This window comes from Mustela erminea, chromosome 14, assembly GCF_009829155.1.
Source record: "Mustela erminea isolate mMusErm1 chromosome 14, mMusErm1.Pri, whole genome shotgun sequence".
Classification (NCBI taxonomy): Eukaryota; Metazoa; Chordata; class Mammalia; order Carnivora; family Mustelidae; genus Mustela; species Mustela erminea.
The window spans coordinates 66,758,306-66,768,838 of NC_045627.1; the positions used below are offsets into that span (position 1 = coordinate 66,758,306).

The window sequence follows — 10,533 nt, forward strand, 5'->3', positions numbered from 1 at the left end:
AAAAACGAAAGCAAAATTAATCAACATTTTAAACTATACATTAAATCATATAACACAGAAAAATAACATCAATATAAATATTTGAGGAACATCAGTTTAATTTTAAAACCTAACACTTTACGAAACAAATAAATGTAGTTGTCATTTCTGCCATCTACTGGTAAGGCAAAGGCAGTGTTACCTACTATTTTACACTACTTTGTATACTTCCAGGAGTTACACTACTTTGTATACTTCCAGGAGTTAAAAGTATATCCTTAATATTTAGATTTTCCACACATGTGGCATTCTAACATTTTCCAATTTAAAGTAAAACTTCTTTCTATTATAATTAATGTGTCTTTTTCTTTACAGTAACCCTTACAAAATAGATTTCTTACAAGAAGTCTGCTAGATTGCCTATTGTTTTACTTATAGCAATAATGGGCATGATTTACTCAGTTTGCTCTTTACCTTGAAGTACAAAGATATTTCTTGGTTAAATCAATTATGTTTATGTCATGAGGAGACAAGGGGCACTAATTTTTGTTGGGCATCTACTATGTACCAGGCATTATAGTAGGTCTTCATAATAGGATGCATGTTTTTCATTTAGTCCTCATAAAGCCCTGCATATCAGGTATTAGTATTCCCCTTCTATAGAAGAGAATAAAGCTCAGAGAGGTTTAATAACTTGCTTAAGGTCACAGAGCTATTAAGTGATAAAGCTTCCAACTCAGGTTTATCTAGCAACAAAACCCGCATTCTCTCTTCCCTATCATGTTGTGAAGAGGAGGCCAGATCACAATTGCATCAGCTATGGCATATTCTTATAATACAAATAAAGAAATATATTAAAATATAACATAGAAGCTATATTATAAAATATTACATTAAGATAAATGTTATATATGTGGATATACTAGAAACCTAAAATATATAAGCTTAGAGTTGTAATATTCTATTTTTTTACAAGAATTATCTCTATAGAATCCATGATATATGGTCATCTGGCTTCTGCTTAGGCATCTAAAGAGATAGAGAGTTTATCTGACAAGTCAGTCCGTTCCATTTGTGGGCAACTTTGTTAGAATTGCTTGCTTGCACTGAAGCAAATATGTTTCTCCCTGTAACTTACGCCCGCTAATCCTAGTTCTGCCTTTTGGTAGTCTTATGAACTAGACTCAATCTTTCTTTTATATGATAACCCTCTAAAGATCTGAAATGAACTTAAGGGGCTTATGACTGTTTTCTCTTTTTCAGATTATTTTTGTTCCTTCCCTTACCACGTATGCCATGGTTTTCAAAACTTTTACTGTTCTGGTTACACCTTGGCTTACCATCTCTCTTAAAATGTAGTGCACAGAGTTGAACATAATACTCTAGCTGGATTAATACAGCATACAGTTGGCTATCACCTCCCTGGTTCACTAAATGCTACTGAGTTTAAGACTGCATGAAATTTCTGCTCTATCACATGTATGTCATGTGAGTCCATTTTCCACACTAGACACATGTACAAATTACAGTACCACAGACTACTTTAACTTTTATTTTTGAATGACCCTGCATTATTTCAATATTCACATATTGATAATAGTTTAGACATGGTAGGAATACCATAAGTTGATACTTAGAACAATCTTGTTAGTTGCTATTATAATCTTCAATTCAGAAATTCAGAAACTGATCATCTTCTACTTTTCTCACAGAAACTAAAGAACAAAAAAGGACAAGTACAAGACTATCTAAAGATCACAAAACACAGCATACCCAGTTTGGGGGGGGTGGGGAATCTAACTTCACATTCCAATAGTTGAAAAAACACTGTTCACAGGCTGAACCTACCTCAGTTTTTTTGCTCTTCCAACTTAAGTGGGCTCAAAAGCTGGACCAAATTTGCTTTTGTACTCGCATCAGGTTAAAACTCCTCTGCCACTTGCCCTGCCGTGAAAGAGCTGTCTATGGGCTACCCTCAGGAGCCTGACTTTGTGGTAACATAAAAGCTCTTCCATGTAGTGAACTCGGGGGACTGGTGACTTCAAAAGGATTCTTTGCCTCTGGAAGCTTTCTTTCAAAAGGACTCCTTGCCACACTGGAAGCTTTCTTCCCCTCAACCAGTTGAAAACAGATAAAGAGCTATATTATAAGTTAGACTACTCATCATAATCAGCCACATAAAAGGCTCAATTCTTGCTTTTTACAGATAGGGAAGCTGAAGCTCTGAGAAGTTAAAACTAAAAGTTCCATGAGAGCCAAGGCCATGGCTGACTTATTCAAACTGTATTCTCAACAACTAGCAGAAGACTGTGCTGGTACATATAGCAGGACCTTAACAAACATCTTATGAATAAACAAAAAGCAACTTGTTAGTGATTACAAAGCTAGATAATAGAGAAGCGAGGATTTAAATCTAGATCCTTTATTCCAAGTGAGGGCTCTTTTTTTTTTTTTTCTTTTTTTGGAACAAGAACCAAGTTTTTTATTTGTTCATTTCTTATATTTGAAGTATTCGTCAATGACATCCTGGCCCAAGACTCTTTGCCATAGCCTTTAACCACCACACAACTGCAACGAACCACTTATGGGGTTTTCCTTCTCTGTCAATTTTATAGAGGCCCATCCATTCCCCTAGCTTCTTTCTGTCATCAGCCTTAGTTAGGCTGATTTAGTTTTTGGCATAAGGGGCCTCCATCAACTTGACATACATAGGCCATCACAGTTGGATGCAAACACAAAAAGATGGGTTTGGTGCTTGTCTAAGGTTTTGGCAGTTTTGTAAATTCCACATGCTTAGGCCAGTATGGGTGAGGGCGGTCTTCAGCACCTCTTGTAAAGCAGTATTAATGTCCATTATACTTCCAGCAGCAATGCTTTTCTCAGCCTTGGCGGTGGGTTTCAGGTGAAGCTAAACTGAGTCCACCTAATCCTCAGCCTCCTGGCGACTGGCAGCAGGGAAAGAGCATGAGGGCTCTTTTTTCTATAGGACGGGATGTACTAATAATATAGTAAGTTTGGTAAGTGGTAATGACAGCCTTGAATACTATGGTCAAGTCTCACTCATTAGGAGAGCCTGCCATGATTAATTATTGATTTCTGCAGGTGGGTAAAAGAAGAGGCAATGGTGGCACATCCATCACATATCTGCTATCTTTGCATCCTTGCCACTTTTCAAAAAATGTATTAAAAAACCCAACCATCAGTTCTTACCGTGCATTGTAGGAAATGTTACATTTCCCAAAATATTTTTTGGAAATATAAATTCCTTTCAGGTTTCAAATTTTAATTTTACTTATTAAAAATCAAGTTACATTGTAAAAATTCAAATACAATGAAAAGAAAGACTCTTTCCCATCGTAGACTCACATACTAGTTTCTGGCAACTAACTGCCATTAACATTTTCTTATATATCCTTTCAGGAATGGTCTGTGCATGCAAAACATATGTCTACACACATCTTTTCCATCACTCTCTTTAAAATAAATAAGTAAGCAGAAACACACTATGTAGTCTCTTTTGGAGACTCGTCCATATTAGCACGTACACTATCAGGCTAACACACAGTGTTAGCTAACACACGCTAACACTCATGTGCTATATACCATTATTTAACCAGGTCCCTTTTGGACATTTAGATTGAAACACACTCCTTATTATCAGAAATTGCTGGTTTAAAGTCTGGTATTACATAGTTTCTGTTCATTCTTCCAAATGGATGTTTATTTCATTATCAACCATTACTACGTGGGATTTATGTAGGCAGGAGAAACGTTTCTGGCCTCTTAGAGGTCCTTAATATCAGCTGATGACAGAGTGACTACATAAAAAGATAAATACAATACAGTACAAGCTGAATACTAGTAAGTGATATAGGCAACCTAGCATTATAAGGTGGAAATAATTAAAAAGTAATCATCAGTGACATAAAATGGGAAATCCATATTTTCAAAAGAAAAGCACTTTACTTTATTCTGCAAACTAAGTATTCTGAAAACTGCAGTTTGATACATGCCAACTCTGTGATCAGGACAGTGTTTAACAGCGTTGCAATATAACAGAGTACACCATATGCTACATATATCTTTTGAAAGAAGCAATTTATACGAATTAAAAGGATATCCAACTACTTTAAAAAACAATTTGGCAAAACCAAGAAAAGTTAAAAACAAACATATGCTAAGACTCTGCAAACATATACTCTTAGATAACTATCTTGTATATGTATATGTGTATATATATAACATATATATGGAGATATGTATACAAATACATAAAGTAACATTGTTAATAATAACAAAAAAAAAACCTGGAAACAAGTTAAATGTTCAACAGTACAAGAAAAGATAAATTATGGTATGGCAATGGTGAAAATGAATGAACTAGAGCTACACATTTCCACACAGATAAATCACAGAATGCTGAGTGAAAAAAATAAGTTGGGAAAAAAAAAGCAAGTTGTAAAACACAACTTATGAACACTTACAACATATGATACTATATGAAATTTTTAATGGACAAAAGCAATTCTACATATTACTTAAGCATTGATACATGAGATAAACATATTTTAAAAATCATGGGAATACCAATCATTACTTTTAGGAGAGTGGTTATTAACCTCTAAGCGGGGGAGAAGGGACGGTGAACAGGAAGAGGTAGCCGAAGGGCTTCCGGCATACTAGCATGGGTTATTTCTTAAGCCAGATGATAGTGATACAAGTGATTATAGTACTATTCTTTAAGTCGTGAATATTTCAAGATTAATTTTTTTAAAAGGATATCAGAAGAACTTGATTATACCTGAGTTCAGGATGATTTTGTAACTGCTGGGACTTAACAAGTTCTTTATTTTACAGTTAAGAGGTAGAGTTTTAGGGTACTCACCCAATGAACTCTAGTAATAAAGACATATCAAGTTCAGGTGGAATACGAAACACGGATTCTAAGACTTTCTTAGATCTTCCTTTGCTTGAAGGGACTGGCTGTGGAACAGCTATTTAACAGCCAAAGGAAAAAAGCTGAGTTAGAATAAAAATTTCATGAATTGAGATCTTTGAAAAATAATTACACATATTATAACTATGTTGACTATTTAAAAGATCATAAAACACTCAAACTCCCTTTCTCTAATAACATTAACTAATCTGTCAAAGCCAGTGAAATTGCACCTGGGGACCACTTCACAATGGAAAGCAGACATATGTGGCTGGTTTATCAGGGTCACAGAGAGAGCTCATCACTACACAAGAGATACACGTAATCTTTAACAAGCACTACTGCGTGCCAGAGTTCAGGGCTCATACTCAGCCCTGTACATGCACGTTCTTGTTTAATCTTATTATAATCCCCTAAGTATACCGCTACTCTTTTTTTTTTTAACAGTTAAAACTACAAAGAAACTGAGATTACTGTTTAAGTGAGATTAGGCAATATGTAGTAAGTGGAAGAACCAGGATTTAAACAGAAATTTATCTAACTTCTATACTCTGACATTACCATCATCACAAAAACTATCTGAACAGTTACTATGTTCCAGGCACTGTTTTAAGTGCTTTGTATTATACTTACAACACTTTTATGAAGCGCTATCATTATCCCTACTTTATAGATGAGGAAACTGAGATATTGAAGTCTCACAGATAGTGAAGGGGCAGAGCTAGGATCAAACTCAGACAGTCTAGCTACAGAACCTGTGTCCTTTAATTTTTACAAATAATCAAATTGGATTATACTACATCTTTACCTTCATAATCTTTCTCCCTCTTTGATCATAAAATAACTGGCTATCACCAAAAAGAACCTCAAAGGGAGTAAATTTTATTTAGTATTCTTAAAGCTACAAATATATATGATATACACCCAAACTTACCAGGTTTAGGTACTTCTAGACCTCTTTCTTTATAGAAATCATGCATTTGCTTTTTTTCTCCTAAAAAATGATAAAACACAGACTAAATTACACTTAAAATGTAACTAGTAGAGTCAGCAGAGATTCTGGGATTCACAACTATGTAATAAAACAAACTTACTTTCCTCTAGATTGATCACTAATTTGTACACTATGTCTTGTAACTGTCGGTCCAACCTAATAAAAGGAAAGGATGGAGAATACCTCAGAATTCAGCAAAACGCATTATGGTACAGAGTGAGAGTGAATGATGCTCTTTGTAACTGTTTTCTCTTGGGAGTGGATTATCTCCTTTTTCAGAGGTGAATTACTTTTAGGTAGCACTGGCTCTCACTGAGATGACCTCAAGTAATTAATTCTAAGTAATCATAAGTAATCATAGACTCTTGAATAGTTTGCTCAATTATTCCATGTGTACTGGTCTTACTCCCTTGCAGAGACTGTATTTTGAACTTCTGTGCATCATCTACAAAGCATTCTTCTATGAAGGAGTAAAAACGTAATAGTATTTGCTGAACACATGAAAGTAATCCACCTTTAGTATTTTTCTTCCCTTAGGAGACGGAGTATGAATGGAAAATTTGGAAAAAAAAAAAAAAGAAAAAAAAACCCAAAATGACCTATGAGAAACAGGTTTTTCTAAAGAGGACAGCTGTCTCAGGCATTACTTTAAAAAAGTAATTTCAAAATAAATTTTTAAAAATTCCTTTTTAAAAAGTATTCTAAATATCCCCAAAATGACAAGCCTAAACTAGTTTCATTAACTTGAGTGACTGAATTAAAATCCTCAAAAAGAGAGGCCTGTGCTTTTTAAATTTTTTTTTGTCCCCAGCAGATATCACAGTGCCTGGTACAGAGTAAGTGTTCTATATGTATTTTAGAGAATACATAGTTCCCTTTTCAAAAGAGGTCAAGAGTTTATTCCCAACTATACAACTAGAAGCCTTCAGAAAAAGTATATTTAAAATACAAATTTTACTTATATATTTGTCTTACCTTATGTTATAAAGAGGTTGTGTCTGATGTACTACTATGTTGCATTTTGGACATCTGTTGCTATAGTAAAAATGTCTTACAATGCAGCTTTTACAAACTGTTGAAAAAGAAAATGTTTAAATTAGGATGCTTTAGAGACATTTCAAAAATTCAATGCATTAGTTTGAAATGTGAACTATATGCTTACACGTATGAAGACATTCTGTAATGGTAGTTGCATCTATTAAGTAACCTTTGCAAATGGAACACAAGATGTATGGTGTCAGCTCAGAGAGATTAATCAGGCGCTGGAAATGCAATGCAAATAGTTGTAAAATACAAGTACTTGTCTTCCCAAATTCTTAAACCATAATCCCCACATTTCATTATAAACAATGTGTAACTTAATTTGCAACACGGAAACATGTTACAGTACCTCCAACCCTTCAAAATCCTAATCGAAGTTACAATAACACAATATAAACCAATGTTTCAAAAAGATCTCATTCTTTTAGATATACTTTATATTACCAGATGAGGGGCATCTTACTTTATGAATTAATTACAAAATGGGCAAACTTTCCAGATACTGGTGTTTACGTTTAATATATCAATTCCGACTGGCTAGGTCTTACCAACTTTATAAAGTATGCGCTACCACATTAAAAAAAACGAACAAAACCCCTTCCCAATTAAACTTATGAGGTAGGGGTTTACCATCCTCTGAACACCCTGTAGAAAGGGACTGTTTCCCTGTCCGACCGTAAGCTCTTGGAAAGCAGGAGCACTGTACCCTTGGCCCCTACCCGCCTGGCATAATTTAATAATTATTTACAGAATAACAGAGTCGGACCAGGAGAGCCTAAGTGATTGGCAGGAAGCTCACAAAAAGAGTCGGCAAGGAATCGGGTGCGGACCAGTCCGCGCCACATGCCTAGGCAGGTTGAGAGGGAGGGGTGGAGGTCGACGCGAGTGCCAAAGGCTGCAGCGGCGAGCTGGGGACGCGGCCCGGCTCTTACTGGGGAGGGCTGGCTTGGACCCTCAGGCCCCTCCGGCCCCGCGTGGTCGGGCACCGGCTATAAATACCTCCTCCTCGTCCTCTGAGTCCGGCCGACCCCCCTCCAGCCTCAGCGAGAAGTGGCTCATCTCTTCCTCCTCCTCCTCCTCCTCTTCCTCCAGCTCCTCATCCTCTTCCAACTCGTCGTCCTCGTCCTCGAAGCGGCCCCTCATGCGGCCCAGGCTGCGCTCGGGCTCCAACTCTGGGGGCCGGGAGCCCGAGCAGCCTGGAGCCCCCGCCTCGGGCAAAGGCGGCGGGCCCTCCTCACCCGCTGCGGGTGCCGGGGTGAGAGCAGGCGGGGAGACAGCAGGCGGCGGCCGCATGGCTGCAGCTCCCTCGGCCTTGTCGACGCCCGCGCTCCCTGCGGCCACCGAGACCCTCTCCATGCCGGGGGCAGAGACCGAGGGAGACGAGACCCGGCGGCTGGATAGCGCGGGAGTTCTGCCTACCTGCCTAGGCGGCCAGTGCGCAGGCGCGGGAGACCTGCAGGGCCCGCTGGGAAATGTGGTTCGCTGCCCCTCACCTAAACCTGGACGGGCGTGCACTGAGCCTCTTTGCATATAGGGTGGGGCCTGAGGGTCGTATTAGAATTTTTTATTTGTAAGGCTGACGCTGTCTTTACTCCCCTTTGTTTATTTTTTATTTATTTTTTTATTTTATGATATTTTTTTTTATTTCCAGCATAACAGTATTCATTATTTTTGCACCACACCCCGTGCTCCATGCAATCCTTTTTTTTTTTTAATGATTTTTTTTTATTTCCAGCATAACAGTATTCATTATTTTTCCCTTTGTTTATTTTTTTAAGATTTAATTTTTTAAAGTAATCTGTGTACCCAGCGTGGGGCTCGATCTCCCCATCCTGAGATCAAGAGCCGCAGGTTCTACAGACTGAGCCAACCCGCCCGTCTCTTCACTCCCTTTCAAAAATGAAAAAATTGGTACCGTTCCAGACAGCAGTATTCTGTCTGCATCAGTTGATGCGCGGAGCACTTAAATGGGCTTTAAAGTAATGTCGTATTATGAACAATAACGACTTAAATTTAAAGAGCCATTGTGCGTTTCTTTCATCCAAGATTATTTCCATTAGGAAGTATGACGTCTCTATTTTTGAAATATATGTTTACTTACTTAGAGCAATTAAATCTTGTATTGCCACAGGATGGAAACTTAATCGCCGTTGGAAGACCATCCGTGAGTTCCCAACACATAGAGGAAAGTCCATTATATTTAATTCAACAAACATTTATGGAAGGTCTATTGTAGCAGGAACTGAGACGCATTCAGGCACTCCCACCCCCACCCCCAATTTTTTTAGGAAAGATATTTGGAATTGCTGACTAACATAGTGCCAGCTAATGTCATGATGCTTGCAAGCTGGATTCAGAAAGAAATCAAGAAAAAATGCTGGGGGAAAAATATCTGAGAGAGACTGGGTTGTCACTGAGTAAAATTAATGCTCATGTGGGAGTGGTGTACATTTTTCTTAGGGAATGGTGAGGAAATGAAGTCACTATGCTTGTTTGGGAAAAACAATCAGATTTAATGTGTCCCCATTGCTCCTGCACTAGCCTCTACCTTTCTCTCTGCAGTTCCCAAACTCTGGTCAAGCCTAAGATACTGAAATTTGCAAGATCCAAAAAGTGGAAGAAAGGAAATGTCTCCTTCTACACGGAGGAGTATAAAGCCTCAAGGGAGGGGAATGAGAACTTAGACCAGGATATTGAAAGAGGACACTGAAGAGAGAGAGATTGAAAGAGACAAACATACACAATACCTGAGATACTCTCCTTACCGGGCTCTAAAACTGTAAGCGCTTCCACATGGTTACATTGGATAAAGGAATATAGCTTCTAACCTTTCAGCATTGTTAAGAGCTACCTGATGAAAAAGAATTACTTGTGCCATGAGCTTTAATTATAAAATTTTGTAGTATGATATGAAATATTATTAATAGTAACAAAGTTTTACTTTATGTATAATACAAAAATGTAAAATATTGAGAATCCCCAAACTTAAAAAAATACAGTCAAGAATTGCACATTTTCAAAGCTGGCAAGCTGAGGAATTAGGAAATTTGTATTACTGCTACCGGGTCGTGTCAGTTTAGCTGGTAAACAGAAATATCTGCAGGCTTTGTTAGTCCTATGGTATAAAAGGTAGTTTTATGTGTCATCTTGGCTAGGCTATACTGCCCAATGATTCAAACACTTACCTAGGTGTTCTGTGAAGGTATTTGTAGATATAATTAACGCTGCAATCAGTTGATTTTAAGTAAGAGATATCCTGTATAATCTGAACAGATTTTATTCAATCAGTTGAATGGCCTGAGAAGTAAAACTGAGAGATTCTCCTGGAAGAGAAATTTTTCCTGAGGCCTGCAGCATTAATCCTTCCCAGGAGTTTCCAGCATGTTGGCCTGCCCTACAAGATTTCAGACCTACCATAATTGTGTAAAACAGTTCCTTGTAATAAGTATATTAGTAAATATATATATATCCTACTGGTTATATTTCTATGGTAGACCAACTAACCCATACGGTAAATGGCTAAATTATGTGGTATTTAAAAATATGTAAGGACTTCCGGGATGTATCTATTTCATAAAATGAG

The 10,533-nt window shown here is 37.4% G+C and overlaps 1 protein-coding gene and 1 pseudogene across 5 annotated transcripts in view; both read right to left on the reverse strand.

Moving 5' to 3' along the window:
• PCGF6 (polycomb group ring finger 6) overlaps nt 1-8,543 on the reverse strand; it is a 31,322-nt gene extending 22,779 nt beyond the window's left edge. For 2 of the 5 annotated variants that reach the window (XM_032311882.1, XM_032311884.1), the window contains exons 1-6: nt 7,950-8,542; nt 7,072-7,171; nt 6,885-6,981; nt 6,010-6,065; nt 5,850-5,909; nt 4,865-4,973 (exon numbers count right to left, since the gene is read on the reverse strand). In XM_032311882.1, the coding sequence (XP_032167773.1) occupies nt 4,865-4,973; nt 5,850-5,909; nt 6,010-6,065; nt 6,885-6,981; nt 7,072-7,171; nt 7,950-8,480 (953 nt within the window). In that variant the 5' untranslated portion in view covers nt 8,481-8,542. Of the gene's footprint in view, nt 1-4,864; nt 4,974-5,849; nt 5,910-6,009; nt 6,066-6,884; nt 6,982-7,071; nt 7,172-7,949 lie in introns of all 5 variants that reach the window. The other 3 variants (XM_032311885.1, XM_032311886.1, XM_032311881.1) reach the window with 2 other exon arrangements.
• On the reverse strand, nt 10-3,990 carry LOC116573573 (annotated as a pseudogene).
• Nucleotides 8,544-10,533: the final 1,990 nt, after the last annotated feature.